The following is a 25,842-nucleotide window of genomic DNA, read 5'->3' on the forward strand; positions in this document are numbered from 1 at the left end:
CATTGTCAAACCAGTGGCATTCCGCGCTAGCTTTCTTTCACTTTATCTCTGATAGCTCGCATTTTTAACAGCTGACAACCCTAATTTGTGACCATTTATTCGCGGGCAACCTTATATCGTTGTTAAATAAAACGGGATAGTTCCCGAAAGTTGGCTGTATACCAACTAGTTAAATTATTTAACGTGAAGTAAAAAACTCCCTGGGGTAGTTGCTATAAAATTTAATTAAGAATTAAAATTCTAAAAAATCCAAAAGGATTACATTCATTGTTAAGAACGTTTTCGGACTTATTAGTCCATCATCAATGAACCTAAAAGTAAGTAATCCCACTTAATAAAATTGAAAAAGGGGTGAAATTTGGACTGTTAAAAATTGAAAAATGTAGTTAAGATTACTTAGTCCGTGTCCTTGCAAAGTAGCCACAATGCCCAACACTGTTTGGGTTAAATGTTGAAACTACATTATAAACAGCGGCGGCTCGTGGGTCAATCTTCAGGGGGGTCATTTTGGTTTGAAAACTTCAAACTGTTGATTTTTTAAAGTATTTAAAAGATCTTTTAGCATTTATATTTTAGATAAAAAATACAGACTTAGATAAAACTCAATACTATTTACCCTAGTTTTCCGAAAATTAAATTTGTCTTTTTTTAGAGTAAATCTTTTAAAAAATATAGGAAAAATGGTATGAACAGGTTATTGACTGATATATAGATAGGAATATTTATAGTATAATAAATTGTAAATTTATTAAAACGAAACTTACTTTAAATATTTTTATATTTTAAGTCAATTCTTCTATCCTTTAGTTCTGCAAAATAGTCTATGACCTTCTCATTGAAATTTGGAATGCTCTTGACAAGCGTTTTCTCGATGCTCAGCATAGACAAGGCACTAAGTCTAGGTTGTCCCATCGTATTACGCAGGAATGTTTTTACTCTTTTTAAAGTAGAAAAACATCTCTCACTTTCCACGGTTGTCATAGGGAGTGTGCACAAAATATTTAATAACTTCACTGCTTCAGAAAATGTTTCAGACAAATTCATGTTAATAAAAAGCTGAAGTATGGCTACTGCACCAGCACTATTGCGAAAATCCTCACGACAATATAAGACTTCAAGTTCCGATTTTAGTTTGGAAATATTCACTGTGGGATAATTAGCCGTCACCATTTTTAAAATATTTTGCGGAAAGTTGGTAGTGTATGCTTCAAATTTCTCTATGTAGAATAACTGTGAAATCATGAGATGATCATTGAAACTAAACCTGTGATTTATTTCAGATATAATAATATCACAAATTTCAAGTGCAGTTCGTCGCTTTGGATCCTCTGCAGTAGTTTTTCTTTTTTTTGCTGTTGATGTGCTTGGTACTTCTGATTCCAAAATAGTATTTCTAATTATTTGGATATTGTTGTTAAAAGACAGGATACAATTTTTGACAGATATAACATCAATGTCTCGCATTTGCAATTGTTTAAACAATATATCAACATGGGGCATTATTTTATGGAAAAAATTTAACCAAAATAAAAAATGCTCATCTTCCAAATGTCTTTTTAAACCAGTTGCTTGATTTATATTGTTACCATCTTGCTCCTCATCAATAATTTCCTCTAAGCAAGATTTTAAATCATCTTTATAAGTGTATACAATTTCAACACATTTTGTATTGAAAGCCCATCGAGTAGGCGCAGCTTTAGGTAGCCTTACTTTAACCACTCTATCCAGAACCATCGTACGTTTTGGAGATCGGCCGAAAAAGGACGAAAATCCGTGTAAATTTGCAAAAAATATTTTTATCGGTTTGTGTTGACTCGCCGCTTTTTGGAGGATAAGATTAAATTGATGGGCATAGCAGTGAATGAAGTGTGCATTTGGGTATATTTCTTTAATTTTTGTTTGTACTCCTCCCAGTTTACCGCTCATGACTGATGCACCATCGTAACTTTGGGCAATCAATTTTTCAGGTGCTTCATTAATTTTTAATAATTGAAGTTCTTCCAATATTACATTAGTTAAATGTTGTGCTGTAGTACCTAGGGGGTTAACAAATTTCCAAAATCTTTCATGTACAATACCAGTTAATACATATCGCAATATGATAATCATCTGCGTTTTATTGGAGCTGTCTGTGGTCTCATCTACTTGAATGGCCACAAAATTTGTCTGGCCAATCTCCTTCATGATATGAGTATGCACAATGGCTAACATTGATTCTAAAATATCGTTCTGAATTGTTTTCGATGTTCCTTTAAATACTGTACTTTTTTCAATGTGTTCTTTAAACATTAAATCCAGTTCAGAAACAAAATCGATAAGGCCCAGAAAAATTCCACGATTATTGGAGCTGTCACTTTCGTCATGACCGCGCAATGCAATTTCGAAAACTCCACAAAATTTTACACAGTCGATTAGTTTGTTTAAAATATACCTATTTTTAGATACCAATTCATTAAAGTCATGCACAGATTTACGATATACACTATCAAGTTGCTGTCTTATGTTAACACGTCCTAAACTTGCGTAACTCATTGATGAATTTATATGAGTAGTTGAAGAGGCATGTTTTGTAATTTTCACTTTTAAATGCTTAATGTCAGTTACTCCATTTTTCGCCCATACAGCGTCATTCGAAAACAGTAAACACGGATAGCAAAAAAATGCATTTCTCACACTGCAGCCACAAATCCAATCACACAAATTGTACATTGATTCTTTAAAATATCTTTGAATGTCCTTACCCCTATCCTTTGTTGTTTGTTTTAAATTCATGTTTGGTTTTGGTCGACCACTTTCTTTTTTCTCAAGCCGCCGTTCATAATTTAGTGTTCCAGCAGATTTTAAGGCAATTATTTCGTCAACAACACTCATCTTGTTTTTGTTACAATCACAAAAAAATCCAACAAAACAAAATAAATTACGCAAATACGCCGCGATCGATATAGACCTGCCGTGAAGTGCGGTCAGCAGACGGTAACTAACTAAACGTGAGGCCGTCGACTCTACTAGAGGTATACGACGGAAAGGTCACTCCCACTCTCGCCCACGAAATTGCTATCTGCCGTCTCTTTTCTATTTTACATGCATTTGTCCATAAGCCATAAGAACTGTATATAGACAATTTAAAATACGGCCCAGCCACGGGCTTGTGTATAGCGCGAGGCGCGACGTTATTATATCTATTATATTTGTTTTGCCAATGCAGACTGCTGAGAGAGAATTTTATATTTCAGAGTGAAGTTTTAGATAAAAGATATTTTTAATAAAATTGGTATTTTTATGAGATTATTTTAGGGGGGTCATTGACCAATTGACCCTAAGGAGGAGCCGCGCTTGATTATAAATACAAGAAAATAATGTAACTCATAGTTGATGACAATGGATTGCCTCCTGGAGCCCATGTGAATATTCTAGTTTTACATAGTTTTTTATTACATCTGCTTTGTACCACGTTAGGTCTGCCAAATGGTATTTAAGAATGCGGAAATACTTCAAATGTTAATGACATTGACATCCAGGAAAGGAAATTTTTAATGTGTTGACCAAGGTAAGGATCCAATGTAAATATGGAAATTTGGAGAATATGGAAATTTACATTGGATCCTAATATTGGTCAACACATTACAAATTGCCTTTCCTGGATGTAAATGTAATTGACATTTAAAGTATTTCCGCAATCTTAAATACCATTTGGCGGACTTAACGTGGTCCAAAGCAGATATAATAAAAAACTATGTAAAAGTAGAGTATTCACATGTTCCTGGAGGCAATTTATTGCCATCGACTATAAGTCACATTATTTTCTTGTATTTATAATGTAGTTTGAACATTTAACCCAACCAGTGTTTGGCATTGTGACTATTTTGCAAGAACACGGAATAAGTAATCTTAACCACATTTTTCAATTTTTAACATTCAAATCTTTTTCAATTTTATTAAGTGGGAATACTTGCTTTTAGGTTCACTGATGATGGACTGATAAGTCCAAAAACGTTCTGAACAATGAATGTAATCCTTTTGGATTTTTTAGAATTTTAATTCTTAATTAAAATGTATACCAACTTTACTTCACGTTAATCGTTGCATTAGAAAAAAAATAGCTATATGGTAATATAAACACGCGCTTACATCATAAACGATTTTTTTTTCAAAAATGAATTACCATTAATTTATTAAAACTATTTGCGGTCACTTTTTAAGTGGCAATCTGTTATCAATGTAATCTCTTATTCTTAAATTTATATAAAAATGTGATTTTAACTAACTTATGGACGTAGTGGTTCTGCAATGGCATCTTATAGTATAATAACATAATTTAAAATAATGATGTAGTAGTAGCATTTGTCAACTTCTCTTGGCATTCGAAGTTATCAATTCCAATGCCCTACTTTAAATATTCGTCAGGGTTCCTGCAGCATACTGAAACAATTAAAACGATATCTTTCAGGTAATCATTTCCTAAAATAATTATTAAGCTGCGATTTTTAAGTACAAATGAATTAGTAGATATTATAGCTATATTGATGAGTTAATGCGAAAGCTATTAAAGTATATTCTACTGTATTTCTCATATGACTATCAGAATTAGTCTGCCTCATGATTTACAGATGGGTTTCTGAAGAACAAAAATGTTGCTTGTTGACATATTGCAGTTTGTAACGATGAGCATCTCAGCGGTACACTGGCAAGGTACAGAGCGCGCATCAGCTCCAACGCACTCCTACTAGACTCCCTCCCCTACCGATGGATGCCAGGTGAGGGGTCATCGAAATGGTATTTGAGAAGAAATCGGTCTTGAACGTATAACCGTGTAGTGAACGGTTCCTACCATCTCCGATCCGGAGTTGTTGTATGGGTATCTGTATAGTAGGTAGGATCGAAAAAAACGTTTTTTCGAATTTGATAATGGCCCGGGTGGCAAAAGTTGCCATTCATAAAAGTAAGTTTTTTGCCAAAAAAATTTTTTTTTAAATCAACCCCTTCAGGTGCCCCAACCCCCTAAAAAAAGTTTTTTTTTTGGAAAAATTTTTCGATACGGCCCTACGTGTAAACTCTTCTTGAATGTTTAAAAAGTGTGTGTTCAAAAATTGGAGGCACTCGGAACATTTTTGGAGGTGCCCCAGTTACGTAAAGAAATATGTGTTTTTATTTATTTTGACTTTCAAATATATTTTGGTTACTTTTCACATTATTTCGTTTTATTCAAGTTAATTAAATTTCTATAGTTAAAAATATTATAATAGTTGCTTTTGTTTCAGATACCAAACAAAGTAAAATGAGCGCAAGAACACCTACCAGGAAAACCACCCTTTGTCCTATCTTTGCAACCCTTGCCGAGATGTCCCAGCTAAGACTTCCCACGAATGCGGATATAATTCGACACTACTTGTTTGTCAGGAATGAGAAAAAAGGCATCATGGCAGGCAAAGATCCACCAGCTTCAATAATAGCAACAGAAACTGTAAACACTCTAGTGAACATCTGGAAGAAGTCATCGGTTCCAACAATTACATTTAAAAAAGTTACTGAGAAAGTAAAAAAATTGAATACTGACTATAGGACTCTACTCAAACCATATAAGGGCAGGCAGCAATCTGAAAGCTAGACAAAGAAGCTTACAGATTTAAAACTTAGCTGGGAGGAAACTCTCTTTGATATTGCTAGTTGTAAATGTAAAGACCTCAACGATTGCCATTGCTCCAAAGAGAAGAAGATTCCAGCACAAGAAAGGGAATTTGTAATAGGATCAATTGATGTAGCATCATCCAGGAAATTAGCAAAAAGAAACCAAAGAATGATGGAACGATCTCAAGAACATGAAGAACAATTTTTGAAAAACGCCCAAAATTAAAGTCTAGAGATACTGCATCTGAGCCAGGAGACTCTGAGAATGAGACTAGGACTGATCCTGGAAAGTTGTCTGACTCTGATCCCCAGCCCTGTTGTTCTTCCACATCTGAAAACGTTACAAATTTGCAAATAAGGGTAAATCTCACAGCTTTTGCTAGGGAGTGCGATCGTTACGGTGTTTCAGACAGAAGCGCTGCATCACTTTCTTCCGCTCTGTTACAAGATTTGGGCATCATTAATGAACAGGACACTTCCAAAATAATAGATCGAAATAAAGTTCGTCGGGAAAGGGAAAAGCACAGGAAAGAATTGCAAAATGAGAACATGGAGGTAGTAGAAGCATTATATTTTGATGGACGGAAGGATAAATCCCTGACACAAACTAAGAAGGGCGATAAGTATTACTATAGTATCATCACAGAGGAACATATATCCTTGGTAAAAGAGCCAGGTTCCATTTACCTCGGCCATTTAGCCGTATCGTCTGGATCAGCTGTCGTCATCAAAGATGCAATATTGGATTTCTTTAATAGAAAAGAAGTATCGACTGAATCGTTAATAGCAGTTGGATGTGATGGCACCAATGTCAACACAGGGACAAACGCAGGAATAATAAGACTACTAGAAATTGCCCTAAATCGCCCTCTTCAGTGGTTTATTTGCATGTTACATCTAAACGAACTTCCGTTACGCCACCTTTTAATCCAACTTGATGGTGTTACTCAAGGTCCGAAAGCTTTCTCTGGTGCCATTGGAAAATCAATACAAGCTTGTGAAACCCTCCCTTTAGTCAGATTCTCGAAAATTGTGAGTAACACTATTCCTGATTTAGATAGAAAGATTTTGAGTACTGATCAGCAATATTTGTATGTTATGTTGCATGCAGTATCATCTGGAGAATGCAGCGAAGACCTTGCGAGGATTAAACCAGTCCAGTCGTACATTCAAGATGGGTGACAACGGCGAGTAGAATCCTTCGGTTATATGTCGCATCGGAGCATCCCTCCGAAAATCTGGTACACTTAGCTAAATTTATCATGAAAGTGTATGGTCCATTATGGTTCAGTATCAAATGTAAGCCATTGTGTTCTGAAGGTCCACGACATTTGTGGAGATTGATTGCATATTCAAGATATATGCCGACTGATTTAAGGAAGATAGTAGATGGGGTAATACAAAGGAATGGCTATTTTGGCCACTCAGAGAACCTGCTTCTAGCGATGTTGGCAGATACCAGAGAGCACATCCGCAAGTTAGCCTGCCGCAGAATAATTGCTTCTAGAAAAGCGAACAAAAATTCAACATCTGTCAGACAATTTCGCGTACCTCCTTTAAACATGCAAGCAGAGGATTATACAGATATAATTTACTGGTATGAAACAGATAGGTCAGAACCACCAATAATAAAGCACGTCTCCGACGAGGACCTGGAAAGTTTTGTATCTGGTCAAGAAACTGCAGCACCCTTTCTAGATTTGTCCAAGTTCCCCTGCCACACTCAGGCCACTGAAAGATGTGTACATTTAGTTACAGAGGCATCATCTAAAGTTTGTGGAGAGGAAAAACGAGATGGTTTCATAAAATCTCGAATCGAGTCCAGGAAGCTAATGAAATCATTTAATTCTAAGTCAGAATTTAAGTTTAAATAACCTTTTGTTCCTTTTAATAATAATATACGTTATAAGTTAAATATTTGTTAATAATAACATATTTTTTGTAAATCGGTACACGTTCCTTTTAAGTTAAATACGTTTTGGCAGCTTAAGTGTTTTGTTGAATTGTTAGTTTTATTTTTCTTACCTACATTATTGTTCCTACACTCACTTTTAATATTTAATATTACCTTATAGAAATGTAACGAGTCGTATTACCGTCAATAAATGTATTATTTCGTTAATTTGTTTAGATTTCAGCTAAAATTGTATTATCTACATGAAATAGGATTTTTTTATTTTCCGTTAGGTCTTTGGGGCACCTCCAAAAATGTTCCGAGAGCCTCCAAATTTTGAACACAGACTTTTTAAACATTCAAGAAGAGTTTACATATAGGGCCGTATCGAAAAATTTTTCCAAAAAAAAAATTTTTTTTTAGGAGGTTGGGGCACCCGAAGGGGTTGATGTAAAAAAAATTTTTTTGGCAAAAAACTTACTTTTATGAATGGCAACTTTTGCCACAAGGGCCATTATCAAATCCGAAAAAAAGTTTTTTTCGATCCATCCTACTGTATAGGCAACCGAAAATAAGAATGCAGCGCCAAAGTGAGCAATTGTAGAACTATAAATATTGACATTGGTCCCATTGTTCATTGGAGTTTTGCAATGGTTTTGCATAAGTTTTGTATTTGTTGAATGTTGAAATAATTTTTGATAGTAATAATTCGTTGGTAATAAATTTAATAGGTTAACAAGTTTAATAGTAATACATTTTTAATAGTAATAAGCCGATTTGAATTGCGTTTCGAAGTTTCAACTGCACTAGCACAAAGGTTTTTTCTTAAAAAACCAGTTGGTTTAAACCAAAGTTTCAAGCATGCGGTTTAAGCCTGCCAACCTTGAACATAACCTTGAATTCTGTAGCAGAATCGATAGTGTTCATATTAAGCTGGCCACTCACGATACTGCGGTGTGGTTCAATTTTGTTGAATTCGACTAATTGGCAAAAATTTTGATCGTGTGTGACCGTGTATCCAACAAAATCGTTACAATTTTACCACAGAGAAACTGGTTTCGATACTGCAGTAGTACTGCAGAATTGATATCATCGACGATTTTGTCGAACGACACCGCAGTATCGTGAGTGGCCGGCTTTATTATTAGTACCCCAGGCTGTGGGTGAAAAATAGGTCGATTTCAGGATATAATTCAGGAATTTTTGAAACCTATCAGGTGTTGTAAAGGACGATGCCAGGAATAACTTCTACTAAAATGTAACCAAAAATATTGTACGCTTTTTTTTATTGCGATATTCATTTGTTAAATTTGCAATTTTTAATGATTTTTGATATTGATTTTAGAGTAAAACTTTTTAATAAAAAGTTGTAGTAAATTAAAAAACCTACAATTTGAGGTACGTAAGTTTAATTTGGTTAATTGGTTGTTGCAAAACAGCCTGCGAAAATCCAAAATGGCTGTTTTTTACAATTGCAATATTTATTGTACAAATATTTTTTTTATTTTTTAAAGCTTTAAAATGAAGATCTTTCAATTCCAAACATAAAAAAAATTGTAAAGCCAGATTAACGAATTTGTTGCTTAGATATTATAAATTGTTTATCCCACGAGGTCAAATGTCGAAGGCTATAACTTTTTGAAAAAAAAATCGTAGGGAGTTGGTGAAACATCTAATCTCCTTCTAAAGAGTTATATTTTCATATTCTGATGTAAATAAATGCGTAAAACATTTTTAAACTTCAAATTTTTGGGTTTGAAAATAAGGGGGGAAATTTCGTTATAAACATTTAGAGCTGAAGCGGCCCTGTACATCCTATGAGTTTTAACTTAGAGATTATTGTGGCTGAAGATGAAACGAAAATTTATAAAAAAATAAAAAATTTCTACGACCAACTGAAGCCGAGATAATTTTTGGGTTTGAAAATAAGGGGGCAAATTTCGTTATAAACATTTAGAGCTGAAGCGGTCCTGTACATCCTATGAGTTTCTAACTAAAAGATTATTGTTGCTGAAGACAAAACGAAGATTTATAAAAAAATAAAAATTTTCTACAACCAACTGAAGCCGAGATAATTGTTTTTTTTTAAGTCGTAGTGCCTTTATTTATAACAATTAAGAAATTATTTTACAGTCATTGACTAAAGAAAGACTTATATTATCTTAAAATAAAAATTATTATAAAATATAATTACATTTAATTATTAAAAATTATTTTTAAAATCGGTGCTTTTGCGAGCGGCCGAATTTTGCAAATCGCCCGGTTTGCTTCAAATCCGCGCGGTCGGAAAATTTTTACGTAACTTGTATTAAATTTTGACAGAAAACAATTTATAATTACCATTATAATATACAGTCTATTTACCACTCTATTTGTTTTTCTTGATAAACTTTTATATGTGAAATTTCATTTCTGAAGAAATAATGTTACAAAAATGATACATACCTATACAGGGTGTTTCATTAATAATTGTCCATATAGTAACTGGAGAAACCTTAGCATAAAGTATGAAGATTTAACCTAAAACACTTAAATAAAATGTGGTTCCTTACTGAGTTACAGGGTGTTTTATCTAAAAATTTAAAAACTATTTTTGCTCATAATTTTAAAACTATTCGACGTATCCTTTTCATACTTGGCAGGAAGTATAGGTATTGTACAAACTACTAAATTATGTTAATCAAACGTTTCTGGCTATTACCAGAGGCGTACGACGGGGGAAAGTGAATGGTTGACCCTTTCCAAATTCTACGCCACTGGCGAAATTGCTATTTTAGTTCAATTTTTGGATTCTCCAATGCTTTCTATGAAAATAATATGCTCTTCATTTGTAACGATAAAGTCATTAGTTTTCGAGATCTTTGAAGTTAAAAATGAAATGACACGGTTATTTTGATCAGTGTTTTGTGTCGCTTCATTTTTAATTTCAAATATCTCGAAAACTAATCATTTTATCGTTACGAATGAACAGTATATTATTTAACTAAAAAGTATTGCAAAATCAAAAAATTACACTAAAATAGCAATTTCGTCAGTGGCGTAGAATTTGGTAAGGGTCGACCAGCCACTATCCCCTGTCGTACGCCTCTGGTAGTAGCTAGAAACGTTTATTTATCTTAATTTAGTACGATCTACAGTACCTACACTTTCTGCCAAGTATGATAAGGATACGCCAAATAGTTTTAAAGTACTGGGTACAAATAATTTTTAAATTTTAATCATATGAATCATTCATAAATTAAAATAACTGTGCCGTTTTATATTTAACTTCTAATATCTCGAAAACTAATGACTTAATCGTTACCAATGAAGAGTATATTATTTACGTAGAAAGTATTGGAGAATTTAAAAATGGCACTAAAATAGTAATTCATCCAGTGGCGTAGAATTTGAGAAGGGTCAACCATTCACCATCCCCTGTCGTGCGCCTCTGGTAGTAGCTAGAAACGTTTGTTTATCATAATTTAGTAGGGTGTCTAGTAGTCGTACTTTCTGCCAAGTATGAAAAGGATACTTTAAATAGTTTTAAAATGCTGAGCAAAAATAGTTTTTAAATTTTTAGATAAAACACCCTGTAACTCAGTAAGGAACCACATTTTATTTAAGTGTTTTAGGTTAAATCTTCGTATTTTGTGCTAAGGTTCGCCAGTTACTATATGGACAATTATTAATGAAACACCCTGTATATGAAGTATATAACTATATTTTTAATTTTTTCATTGTTATATAAATATAATAATAATAATGTTACTTCTTACTATAATATACAATATAAAACTTTTTCTTCTTGTAGTGACTATTCTTTTTGGATTTCACATATAAAAGTTTATCAAGAAAAACAAATACCGCGGTAAATAGACTGTATATTATAATGGTAATATTATTAAATTGTTTTCTGTCAAAATTTAATACAAGTTACGTAAAAATTTTCCGACCGCGCGGATTTGAAGGGAGCCGGGCGATTTGCAAAATTCGGCCGCTCGCAAAAGCACCGATTTTAAAAATAATTTTTAATAATTAAATGTAATTATATTTTATAATAATTTTTATTTTAAGATAATATAAGACTTTCTTTAGTCAATGACTGTAAAATAATTTCTTAATTGTTATAAATAAAGGCACTACGATTTAAGAAAAAAAAACAATTATCTCGGCTTCAGTTGGTTGTAGAAAATTTCAATTTTTTTTATAAATCTTCTAAACTTACCGTACCTCAAATTGTAGGTTTTTTAATTTACTACAACTTTTTATTAAAAAGTTTTTCTCTAAAATCAATATCCTAAGCTGCAAAATTAAAAATCATTAAAAATTGCAAATTTAACAAATGAAAATCGCAATAAAAAAAGCGCACAATATTTTTGGTTACATTTTAGTAGAAGTTATTCCTGGCATCGTCCTTTACAACACCTGATAGGTTTCAAAAATTTCTGAATTATATCACGTTTTTTCACCCACAGCCTGGAGTATAGGGATTCATTAACGACGTCCAATACAATTGGTTTCATTTTTCTGCTTTTTCTAAAGTATCATATTCGCCCTTTTTGTGCGCTTTATTGTTTCAATAAGATTCTTTTTTCATTGGCTGTAACAATGATTGATATGGCCATTCAGTATATTATTTGTTGTGATACATATTATGATACGAGACTTATGGAACATGTCCACTATGTAACCCAAAAATTTTTCCACAACGTTTTAATATTTTGTAATGAAAAGTGAATTTCAATTCGCTATTTGAAGCAATACCTAAAAGCCTATTTGAAAACAATACTGATTTGAACAACTCATTCTTATCAATGACAAAACTATTTAAACATATCTTCGTCTTCTTGTGTCACTTCTATCGGAGATTGAAAATCATCAAGGCTATCCTGACCTTGTTTAGAGCTGACCTAAAAAGTTCATTATTGGTGCAGCCAAACCACTCTCTCAATTTTCGCAACCATGACATTCTTCTACGGCCTGGATTACGTTTTTCTTCTATTTTTCCCTGCAGTATATTTTGAAGTAATGCGTATTTATGTCCTCTCATCAGGTGACCCAAATATTCGAGTTTTCTTCGTTTTATCGTTAACAACATTTCTGGGTCTTTTCCTATCCTTCGTATTACTTTAAGGTTTGTGACTCTTTCAACCCAACTTACAACAGTATTCAACAGTAGCACCACATCTCGAAACTTTCAATATTTTTTATGGTATTCTGTTAGCCTCTTAAAAACATTCTTAATCGTAGAGGGATGCTTATATCTCTGTTGCAGAAGAATTTTCTCATCTTTATGAAGGTGGCTCTGGCAATTTCGATACGTCTTTTTATTTCATTGTTTTGGTGTCCAGTTTCGTTTATTAAAGTTCACAAGTATTTGTAACTCGATACTTTTTCAATTTAAATGCCGTTTATACTAATATGTGCTGGTTGTGTCATGTTTTTACTGAAGACCGCATATAGGGGAGAATGGGGTAAAATGATCCCTTCGGGTCTAAATGATCCCTCGTTTTCTGGCCGTATTCGCAAATCTACCGAAGTACTGAGATATGACAACTTATGCAGCTTGCACCACCTTTCAATATGCGGTACAGCCGACCGGGATTTAGTTCCGACCAGACAAGCAACAAGCGAAGGTTAAAATTTTTCCACCCCGACCTAAAAAGCTGTTAAATTTACGATTAATATCTAGTGATTTAATAATTGAAAAGTGATTGTGTTGGGCATTACTCGTTGAGGTTAAATAGCTGTATTGAAATGTAAGTTCATTTATTTTATTAATGTTTTAGGCTATATTCAAGGTTAGGATATTTGGTGTATAATGGGTTAAAATGATCCCTCTACTGCGGGGTAAAATGATCCTGCTCGCGAGTGGGATAATTTTACCCCTTATCTCATAAAATGTACATTTTTTATTTTTAATCAAATCACAGTCGTTAAAGATTTCTTATTTGTTTCAGAATGCCACGCACATATCAACGTAAGACTGATAGACAAAGCTGGGATCCAGTCCATATAAAAAATGCATTGGAAGAAGTTAAAAAGGGAATGCCTGTCAAAACTGCAGCACTTAAACGGCGTGCTGCGGATAAAAATAAAGTTGCCAAAAAAGAAAAAAAATCACTTGGGAGGTGGAGACTAGTTTTTTCGCCTGAACAAGAACAAGAATTAGTAGCACACATGTTGGATCTTGAAAGTAGGATGTATGGGTTAACACCAAGGGATTTGCGACAACTGGCTTATCAACTTGCTGAACAAAATAAGATTCCTCACAAGTTTTCGCACGTTGAAAAGGCAGCTGGTAAAGACTGGTTATATGGGTTTAGAAAAAGACACCCAGAGATTTCCCTAAGATGTCCTGAAGCTACTTCAGCCACCAGAGCGAGAGCTTTCAATAAACCTGTTGTCACAAAGTTTTTTAATCTTGTTAAAGATGTTTTTACCAAACATAACTATCCACCTCACAGGATTTACAATGTCGACGAGACTTCAATTTCTACTGTCCCTGGTCGTAACTCAAAAATTTTAGCCAGAAAAGGCTCAAAGCAAGTAAGTATCCCGTGTGACTTCAGCTGAGCGCGGTGTTTCAACAACAGCAGTTATTTGCGTATCAGCTGCTGGAAGTTTTATGCCACCGATGCTGATTTTTAACAGAAAACGAATGAAGGCAGAGCTAACAGATGGTGCACCTCCAGGTACTGTTTTTACGTGCAATGATAGTGGATGGATGCGAGTAGAAGTTTTTACACAGTGGTTTGATCACTTTCTGTCCTTTTTAAAACCCAGTGAGAATGATCTAGTTCTACTCATATTAGATGGGCATTTGTCGCATACAAGAAATCTTGATGTTATTTTGAAAGCCAGAGCAAATTTTGTGACTATATTATGTCTTCCCCATCACTGCACACACAAGCTCCAGCCTCTGGATGTTGCAGTTATGGGTCCTATGAGTGCTTATTTAGACCAGGCACTGGAAAAGTGGTTAAATAATCACCCTGGAAGAACGGTTACCGTGTTTCAAATTAGTCAAATATTCTGCGAAGGTTATCTAAAATCTGTATACCAGCCAACGGAATTAACGGATTCCGTAAAACAGGAATTTCTCCATATGAACCTGAAGTTTTCCAGGAAAGTGATTTTTTAGCTGCACAAGTAACCGATGAGACACTTGAAGAACTACCTCAACCTGATGATCCATTCAGAAATCCAATACCAGGACCTAGTTCGCATCACGCGGACGAGTTGATTCGAGATGAAGCAAATTTGTCATTTTCTGTAAAACCTCAAGATTGCTATCCGCTTCCAAAAATTAAAGTCAAACGCAACACCACCCAAAGAAAGTCTTGTGGAAGTTCAGTTTTAACAAGCACGCCGTATAAAGATGCACTTGAAGATAACATTAAGATGAAAGAAACAAAAGGAAAAAAGAAAAGGGCCATTCAGGTAGTTAATAAAACAGTCAAGGCGAAGAAACAAAATATTTCTAGTTTTTCAGATACAGAAGATGATGATCAAAATGCAATATGTCTATATTGCTCCGAGGAGTATTCTAGATCTGCAGGAGGAGAAGGATGGATCCAGCGTTCCACCTGTTCAAAGTGGGCCCATGATCAGTGCGCTGGAGTCGACGAAGAAGATTCAACTTTTGTGTGTGACATGTGTTCTGACTCACCTTTAGGTATGGTTCGACGGAAACTTAGTCTATAACTTTTTCTACTTGTATTACTTTAGTGTTTAGCATGTCCTGTTACGTAAAAAGCTTAATGTTCCTTTTTGTACGATTCTTTTTCATAGGGATCATTTTACCCGCACGTTAGGGGTAAAGCGATCCTTTCGCACTTTTTTGTAAACATGATGTTTTTTGTTGTATTAATAAAACTTCCTCCAAATCATATAGAGTTTTAGGTAGATAAATTGTGTACATCATCCTGAGTAAAAGGCGGATGTTACAATATTTGCAGATTTTTTTACATAATTTTTTTCCATAGGGGGATCATTTTGCCCCACCTTCCCCTACATAAGAAAAATAGAAGCGTTCGAAATGTGGTGTTACAGAAGAATGTTGAAAATTCAGTGGGTTCAAAGGATTACCAATGTTGAAGTGCTACGACGTTTAAATAAGGAGTTAGAAATTTTGAACAGTATAAAAACAAGAAAACTAGAATATTTGGGTCACATTACCAGAGGAGAGAAATATGAGCTGCTGAGAGTTATTATGCAAGGAAGGATCCAAGGAAGAAGAAGCATAGGAAGAAGACGCATCTCCTGGCTGAGGAACCTTAGAGAATGGTTTAACTGTAGTTCATTACAACTGTTCAGAGCAGCAGCCAACAAAGTGACCATAGCCATTATGATATCCAACCTCCGCTAGGAGATGGAACTTTAAGAAGAAGCATATACTTGGTTTTTTGATATTGATGTTTATGCCATAATTGTTGCAAGCAATATTTATGTTTGTAAGTTTAATTCTTTTACTGTTCTTGCAACTAGTACAGTGTCGTCCGCGTATCAAATATTATTTACATCTCCATTGATTACGATTCATTCGTTTGCTTGCAAAAGGGCTTCCTGGCAGATGCTTTCACTATAATAATCTAGTATCGTCTAATCTTCTGTATCGAATACCGTGAATAAAGCTCCATATATTTAGATAGAGCGCGTTTAACGTATATGTAAACTGTCTGAATAAAATGTATGTAAAATGTATGTAAGTTATAATAGCACGTTATCAAAATTTGCGTTAAGCGCTTGTCATGTGAACGTGCCCTTAGACTCAATGATAAAATTAACTTAGATAAAGTCTAAGTGAGACAGTACAAGAATAAAAAATAAAGGTAAGTACTTGTTTTAGGAATTATGTAGAGAAATTTCTGGTCAACAGGTATGTAACTCTTCTGATGAAACACCCTTAAAATAAATCACAAACTATATACCTGAGACAAAATGACTATGAATACATATTTATTCATATTTTTAGGGAACTACATTTGCTATTAATGTCTTATAAAAGTTTATGCTGTTTTGGAATTCTATTAAGACCTCTAATATTTTTTTCCTTTGCTATTATTTTAAATATTATTACACAATTTTAAGAGATAAAGTTTGTAGAGATTAGTGCTTAGAGATATGAGTAAACAAATACCGATTCATCACTTCATTAGTCACTGTGGTTCTCTAAGAAAGTCTGGATACCTAATACCTACCAACAAAATTTATAGTTCAAGAATTGAATAAATTTTATTGATGATAAAAATGAAATAAAATGAACATTCTCTTGGACTTCTTTAGGTATAATTTTGTCGTAGTACTGTTGGTACTTTTAACTTTATAATATATATCTATAATATCATTAGTTATATAAATCTATAAAATATAGATATATCTCTTCTCCTGCTTCTAGGTTCCTTTCTATCTTCTTTTCTTTCTTCTTCAGCCGTTTTATCTCTTTTTGAAGTAATAGGCCCCTCTCATTGTTCTCTAGTTTTCTCTATTCTGGGCTAGCAGGTACCAATTTAGTCCCGCTGTTTTTTAAGTCGTCGTACAATTCTTGTTGCGGTCTTCCTACGTACCTTTTTTCTCTTCGTGGTCTTCACCTAGTCACATTTAAGTGGGTATTACATTATCCTAAATTCAGGACCGATATTCAGGATACGATTTAGGACACTAAATTCAGTCAACGAAGCTAGCGATTACACCATCCTAAATTTAGGATCGTAAATTATAAAAGACAGCACAAAGACAGGGTTTGAAAACCAAGTGTTAAAACCACAGGGGTTCGGTTTAAGTAGGTAAAACTTTTAAAAGCAGGTAAAAAAACAAAAGCTTTTCCTAATCAGATTTGAACAACCAGCTTGAGTGACGGACGTGTCGAGTGAATTACATGTCGTGTCGGTGACATGTTTATCGTTTTGGGTACAAAAGGTACAGATTGTACAGATTGGGTACAGGTATTGTACCAGATGTTCTCTGATTGTACACCCATCCGATTTTAGACGGCACTGTACCGTCGCCCCCGTACGAAATTATTCCGATTCGACTTTTTGCACAAATTTACTCAAAAAGAGGTCCTTATAACAAATCCACAGGGTGCTGGGAGGTGCCGATGTCGGAAAATTGTTTAAAAATTTTTTTTAAACAAATTCAAAAAATCAATTTTTTCACTTCATATACTTTTTTTAGATTATATGGGTCATTCTAGGCAAAAAAGGTCTCTTGTGATTTTTCTCTAAAATAAATTTTTGTCGAGTTATACGCAATTTAAAATTTGAAAAATGCGAAAATGGCCATTTTCAAGGCTTAATATTTTAATTAAAAAAATTATTATTATGGAAGTCAGAAAGTGACCATATCAAAGTTTAAAACCTCTCCTTCAAGAGCCTGAAGAAATTTTGTCATTATTTTATTACATAGCTATTATTTTTAATTATTTACAACTTATATTTTCCCCCATTTTAACTGCCTATAACTTCTAAACGGCTTAAGATAGAAATATGCGGTTTTCGATGAAATATTTTATTTTAGTAAAAGTTTTGTCTGAATGGATTGAATTTTTTATATCGCTTTCAAATCGAAAAGAAAAATGGCGGATTTTTGAAAAAACGTTGTTGACTTTTTTTTAATGGAACACCCAGTATATTTTTTGTAAATTGAAAGAAAGGTCATTCACCTATCCAGCGATATAAAGTTTTTCAAAATCGGTTGTCAAATCACTGAGTAATTAATTTTTAAAATGAGCGGTGCAACGTGGATATGACATACCTAAATAACATAAAATATACTGGGTGTTCCATTAAAAAAAAGTCAACAACGTTTTTTTTTTTCAAAAATCTGCCATTTTTCTTTTCGTATTTGAAAGCGATATAAAAAATTCAGTCCATTCAGAAAAAACTTTTACTAAAATAAAACATTTCAGCGAAAACCGCATATTTCTATCTTGAGCCGTTTAGAAGTTATAGGCAGTTAAATTGGGGGAAAATATAAGTGGACACCCGGTATAATAGTCATTTTTAATCGAGTTATTAAGCGTTGAAAATGGCTATTTCCGCATTTTTTAAATTTTAAATCGCGTGTAAATAGACAACAATCAATTTTAGACAAAAATCACAAGAACAAAAAATTGTTCGAAGTGAAAAAATCTGTGGATTTGTTATAAGGGGACGTTTAAGTATTACGTAACGCAGGTTGGGGGGGGGGGGGGGGCAAAAATCTTCAAAAATTGCGGTACGTAATACTTGAAGTTAAAATTTGTGTAAAAAAAAGAATGTGTGTTTACTTTGTACGCACGTAAGAAGTTACACTTTTATTATGTAATTTCAAAGAAATAAATATACTTCACAGGTTATTTGTATTTTATTTAACTATTAAACTAACTTTCTTACCTACCACTTTTAAAAAATGTTTATTAAAACAATACCAAAAATTAAAAAAAAAAGAAAATGAATCGTCCGGGATTTCTCGATCTCCGGTCACACGCTCGACCACTGAGCTATATTCCCTTTGCTGTGACAGGTTACAAGATTTCTCATACATAACTGACAAATTTAATAGACCAAGTGAAGTATACAAAAAGACTTTAAATATACTTACTATTATTATAAAATATTTTATTCCCGAGGAAGACAAATCCAAAGACACAAAAATTATAATAAATAATACATTTACTAAAAACACTAATATATCCTTTTAATGACTTATTGGCGCTGACAGCGCTGATACATACATATCTTGAAAGATTAGCAACGAACTACATACAACTAAATTTCACTCTCGATCGTAAAGAAGTATAACTTCAAAAATCTAATCGAAATAATTTCGCTAACCGGGGAGACGATACAGCCTATAGCGCTAATTGTTAATATGTAATTAAAAATAACAGCTTCGTAATAAAATAATGACTAAAGTTTCTTCAGGATCTTGAAAGAGGGAGTTTTAATCTTTGATTTGGTCACTTTTTACTTTCACAATAATAATTTTTAATCAAGTTATTAAGCCTTAAAAATAGCCATTTTCGCATTTTGCATTTTTCAAATATTAAATCGCGTATATCTCGACAATAATCAATTTTAGAGAAAAATGACTAGAAACCTTTTTTGCTCAGAATGACCCAAGTTATCTAAAAAATTTGTTCGAAATGAAACAATTATTTTTGTGAATTTGTATAGAAAAATTGTTTAAACAAATTTTGGACCACTGCACCGCCTGGCACCCTGTGGATTTGTTATACGGACCTGATTTTGAGAAAGTTTGTGCAAAAAAATCGAGTCGGAATAATTTCGCTAACGGGGGCGACGTTATAGTCCCGACTATTTAGCCATTTAGGATGTCGAAAACCATCCTAATTAGGATGCTCACTGTCTAAATGCGATTACACTATCCTGAATTCAGGACGTTCTAAATATCGGACACTAAATTTAGGAAGATGTAATAGCCTCTTAAGGCTTTATTGTAAGCTACCAGCGGGTTCACAGGTGGCGGATAGTGGACAGCACCCAGATGTGAGGGTTAGCCGCGAATATAATCAATAATATATGTTCGACCAAGTGCCGATACTGGAGGGTGTAGTGAGTATGCCGTAGGAAAGTATATTTCTTCTTGATATACCTATCCGTGACGAATGTTGGCGATAATCATGGTAATTTTTATTTTATCTGCAGCATCGCGGAAAAGCTGCACAGATGTTATGTTGAACCAGATTCTGAGGTTCTTTAACCAGGATGTTCTTCTTCTGGATCTGGACCTCGTTTTCCAAATATTTTTTCTAGTAGGAAAGTATACTTTAATAAAAAAAAATATTAGAGACGAATTAGTCTCTTCAATAAGATGTGCAGGTTTCAGTAATGAAAAAGTGTGCAACTAATAACCATAGCATACCGAAAAGAACAGAATACAATCATGCCAAGATGTATTGTCAAGATATGTTTGATTTCGATAATCGATAAAAATTACAAAGAAGGCGTATGGTTCGATGGTACTTACTGAAGACATACGCGTTACAATGCAATATTATATCAAGTGCAAAAACAGTTGTCATGTATAAATCTGTTAAATTCTCTCTTATACGTGGCTTAGATGTCAAGTAATCTTGAGTTCAGGAAAATGCTGTCAGTTATTTCATCTTTGGTTTACTGGTTTACTCTACAAAAACGCAATCAATACAAAACACATACGTTTTTAATAGGTATCAAACTTCTTTAAAAAACCACATCATTCTTTGAGGTGCAATAAAAGAAGAAGTACATATAAGTTACCACATTAGAATAAAATTAGTAGAAAAGCATATCATATAAATTAATAAATGAAACCACATAGTTCTAGTATGCATTTTTCGTATAGTATTGTTTTGAGCTGGCAACTAGTCTTTAGAGACTTGAAGTATCCTGTTACCATGCAAAATGATTATGTGCTAAATGCTGCAATAATAGCTGCTTCGTTATATTTTAAATGATTAAACAAAAGGTCGCTATTTTATTTAAAGTGCATATCAACCATTTTATAAATATTATCTTTTCAAAAAATCATTAAAAATATTACGGAACACTTTCATAGGATAGATATATTTATTACACTAAAGCTCTGTTTAGTCATGATTTTATTCAAACTGATTTAGATTAAAAGTACTTTGACAGTTTATTAAATGAATAATTTGACAGAAAACCAAATGATGTAATGTAGACAGTAACAGCAATGGTCTTCAAAATAAAAAATGGAATTGTGGAAACTGTTCGGAGAGACAGAAACAAATTGGCTAACAGAAAGTTAGACAAATGCCAGATAAATGGAGAACAGGGCCATAAACACCATGAAAATATGGGAGAGAGTAATTGATTGACGGATACATGAAGAAACCGAAATACTCAATAATCAGTTTGGCTTTATGCAAGGAAGATCAACAACAGATGCAATTTTCATTATAAGGCAGTTGATGGAAAAATACAGAAATAAAACAAACGCTCAGATGGTATTCATTGATCTTAAGAAAACATATTATGATACGAGTTCCTCTAGATATTCTGTGGTAAGCACTCAATAAAAGAGGCGTCCCCGGTGAATGTGTAAAGATTGTGAGGGACATTTATGAGGGAGTACGAATTAATGTTAGGAGATGTTAGAGAGACTGATAAATTTCATGTGAATGTAGGATTGCACCAAGGCTCGGTGTTTAGTCCTTATTTCTTATTAAATTTGGATCAGATATCAGCAAAACTACAGAATAACATTCCCTAGTACCAAAAGTATGCTAATGCTGTAGTGTTAGTAAGAAGTAATAAAAGTGACTTGGAACAAAAACTGGAAAAGTGGAGACAAGCTCTTGATGAAAAAGTTTTAAAACTAGTAACTAGGATCGGTATTTATTACAGAGTAATGGGGAAATATATGGAGATGCATGCAGTAGAATTAAAGTTGGATGGGTGCAGTGGAAAGAAGCGAGTGGTGTGTTGTGTACCAGAAAAATCCAATGAAGTTGAAGGGAAAATTCTATAAAACAGCCATAAAACTGGCTAGTTAGAATGTTGGCAGTTAAAAAGAAAGAGGAACAACGAACGCATGTGGCGGAAATAAGAATGCTTAGATGGATGAGTGGGGTAACAAAAAAGGATAAATTAAAAATGAATATATTAGGGGATGTCTAGGGTGGCATCAATTGATGCCAAATTGAGGAAACATAGGTTAAAATGGTTTGGTCATATTCAAATTCGAGACTTTAATCACCCAATACGAAGAATAGCTCAAGTGCAGATTCCTGGAAGGAGTAGGAGAGGAAGACCAACGAAGACCTGGGGGGAGACGATAAGGCAGGACATGTTGGTAAAGGGGATTAACATTGATATGATCAAAGATAGAAACGTATGGGGAAATGTAATTAGGAAAGCCGACTCCGCATAAGGATAAAGGTAAAAAGAAAAAATGAAAGGTGAGTCAGATCTGAATCGTATATAAAACAGATTCTGCCCTCCAAATCGAGCTTCTTAAAGTTCTTATATTGCATTGTTAACTGAACCGGTTTTTAACAAATGTTACACTTCAACAGTCATTTGAAAACTGCCGTAGCATGAAAAATGTTCTAATTTTGTAGTCACATTTGGGAACTGTTCAAATTTTTTTCCAAACTTTCGTGACATGTACAATATACATCTAGATTTCGCGATAAAATCAGTTTAAAGGAGATTTTAAACCGAAAATATTACCAAAATTATATTGAACAAAATCAAAGAACGAAGTGTGTATTTTACGTTATCAATAATGAAGAAGAAGGAAATCAGTAAGAAACACAGTAAACAATCATTCATTGTTTTTAAAAATATGAAACCCATCAAATTAATACATACAAATGTTGAATGAGTTGCATGTGTGATTCGATATTAAGCAAGTAGGTAATCAAATAAAAGACGTTTTCACAATAAATTTATTATCCAGTCCGGACGACCGGTTTCGCTGTCTATAATACAGGGTGAGTCATGAGGAACTGTACATACTCCTACCTCGTATAGAGGCTCCTATGGGGAATAAGAAATGACCATTAAAAAGTGTTTGCTCCCCTTGTTTAATAATATACAGGGCGAGTTTCGCATTTTGACAGAAATTTATATTCGTCATAATTTTTGAACGGTAAGATCGATGTGTCTCTTGTTTTGGTCAATCGTTACACTATTACCACCTAATCAAACTTATTTATTCAAACTAGAAAAAAATCAGGTCCGGCTTTAAAAAATTAGTTCGTTTGGGTCTTAGAAAAAATTTCACCCTGTATACGCTTTATTAAAACTCTAATATGAATTTTACAAATTAGACAAATAGGCAATTAAAATGGCATATTTATTTTTTCCCCACATAATTACTTAATTTTTTATAAAAAAATCAAATTTGACTATGAATAATAATTAAAAGTTGGTAAAGTGAACCATAAATTTAAAAAAATTTACTTTTATTACAAAAATTAATTTTTTTTTGAACAAATATTTAATTTATGTTACCACCCAATCAACTGATTTATTCAAACTAGAAAAAATCAAGCCCGGATTTAAAAAATTATTTCGTTTTAGTCTTAGAAAAAATTTCACCCTGTATACGCTTTTTGAAAACTCTAATATGAATTTTACAAATAAGACAAATAGGCAATTAAAATGGCATATTTATTTTTTCCCCACACGATTACTTAATTCTTTATTAAAAAATCAAATTTGTCAAAATCGGAATTTTAACCAAAAATGAAAAAAAAAAAGATGAAATTACGGTTTAACTCGCTACAACGTTCCATTTTAATTTTTTTTTTTTTGAAATTGTTACAGCACATATCTCTTACCATTGTGAAGACTATGACAATTGTTGTAGACTTTCAGTCTTCTTCTCGTAAAAGTATGAATTTTTAAAAATAAAAGGTGCAGATTCGTGAATTGCAAAGTTAAATCGCAAAAATTAAGTGAAAAAATTTAAAATTTATCTATTTGATCACGTCTATGTTAAACTATAGAGTCCAAATAGACAAGGCGGAAACGGCGGGTTCGTTGGGAAAAATATTCCCATGAGATATTTTTGCATAATCACATTCGTGAGACATCCCAGAATAAGGTTCAAGAAGTCGCCCACGAGAAAAGTGGGCCAATTTAAAAAAAAAAATTTTTTTTAATCAAATTGCAAAAATCAATATTTTGGCCCGGACTATTTGTTTTTAGGTTTTTTGGACCATTCTGAACAAAAAAGGCCTCATAATTTTTCTCTAAAGTTGATCTTTTTCGAGTTATAAGCAAATTAAAATTTGAAAAACGCGAAAATGGCCATTTTTAAGGTTTAATAACTCCGTCAAAAATTATTATTTTGAAAGTCAGAAAGTGACTAAATCAAAGTTTAAAGTCGCCGTTACATGATCCTGAAGAAATCTGTGTCATTCATTTACTACTAAGCTGTTATTTTTAATTAATAACAATGAGTGGTTGTATCGTATTGACGCTGCTGTAAATGTGAGTGCGAGTAAGATGCACAATTGGACTGCTGGAATAGCTTCTCTCTCGCACTCAGCATTTACAGCCCCGCACACGGGCATGGCGCTTATTATTATTACTTAAAAATAACAGCTTAGTAATCAAATAATGACAAAAATTTCTTCAGGATCTTGTAGGGGGGGCTTCAAACTTTGATTTAGTCATATATTGACTTTCATAATAATAACTTTTAACCGAGTTATTAAGCCTTGAAAATCGCCATTTTTTGTTTTTTTTTCAATTTTAAATTGCTTATAAGTCGAAAACGATCAACGTTAGAGAAAAATTATAAGAGACCTTTTTTGTCCAGAATGGTCCAAAAAATTAAAGAAAAAATTGTTCGGGCCAAAAATATTGATTCTTGCAATTTGATTAAAAAAAAATTGTTAAAAAAAATTGGCCCACTTTTCACTTGGGCGACTTCTTGAACCTTATTCTGGGATGTCTCATGAATGTGATTATGCAAAAAAATCTCATGGGAATATTTTTCCCTTCGAACCCGCCGTTTTCGCCTTGTCTAAAAGAGAAGTGTTATGTGGAGTTTTAGATCTAGACGTGTTATAGAAAAAAAAAAAATGGTGAAACTTTTAATTAAAAAAAAAAACGTTGTTTAATTTTTTTTTATTTTTATGGCAAAATTGCGATTTTGACAAATTTGATTTTTTAATAAAAAATTAAGTAATCGTGTGGGGAAAAAATAAATACTTATGCCATTTTAATTGCCTATATGTCTAATTTGTAAAATTCATATTAGAGTTTTCAAAAAGCGTATACAGGGTGAAATTTTTTCTAAGACCCAAACGAACTAATTTTTTAAAGCCAAACCTGATTTTTTTCTAGTTTGAATAAATCAGTTGATTGGGTGGTAACATAAATCAAATATTTGTTTAAAAAAATTAATTTTTGTAATAAAAGTTAATTTTTTTAAATCTATGGTTCACTTTACCAAATTTTTAATTGATAGTCAAATTTGATTTTTTTATAAAAAATTAAGTAATCGTGTGGGGAAAAAAATAGATATGTCATTTTAATTGCCTATTTGTCTAATTTGTAAAATTAATATTAAAATTTTCAAAAAGCGTATGCAGGGTGAAATTTTTTCTAAGACCCAAACGAACTAATTTTTTAAAGCCGGACCTGATTTTTTTCTAGTTTGAATAAATCAGTTGATTAGGTGGTAATAGTGTAACGATTAACCAAAATAAGAGACACATCGATCTGACCGTTCAAAAATTAGGACGAATATAAATTTCTGTCAAAATGCGAAACTCGCCCTGTATATTATTAAACAATGAAAGCAGACACTTTTTAATGGTCATTTGCTATTCCCCATAGGGGCCTCTATACGAGGTAGGAGTATGTACA

General features: G+C 33.1%; 1 protein-coding gene across 9 annotated transcripts in view; it reads right to left on the reverse strand.

Annotated features, from left to right (window-relative positions):
- Positions 1-25,842, reverse strand: part of LOC114340960 (serine-enriched protein) — a 207,726-nt gene that overhangs the window by 44,119 nt on the left and 137,765 nt on the right. The window contains exon 9 of one of the 9 annotated variants that reach the window (XM_050645442.1): positions 4,039-4,419. The exons of the other annotated variants lie outside the window; for them this stretch is intronic. Within the exon in view, the coding sequence (XP_050501399.1) occupies positions 4,390-4,419 (30 nt within the window). The 3' untranslated portion in view covers positions 4,039-4,389. Of the gene's footprint in view, positions 1-4,038; positions 4,420-25,842 lie in introns of those variants that run through there. 9 annotated transcript variants of the gene reach the window in all.

Source organism: Diabrotica virgifera, chromosome 3 (genome assembly GCF_917563875.1).
Source record: "Diabrotica virgifera virgifera chromosome 3, PGI_DIABVI_V3a".
Classification (NCBI taxonomy): domain Eukaryota; kingdom Metazoa; phylum Arthropoda; class Insecta; order Coleoptera; family Chrysomelidae; genus Diabrotica; species Diabrotica virgifera.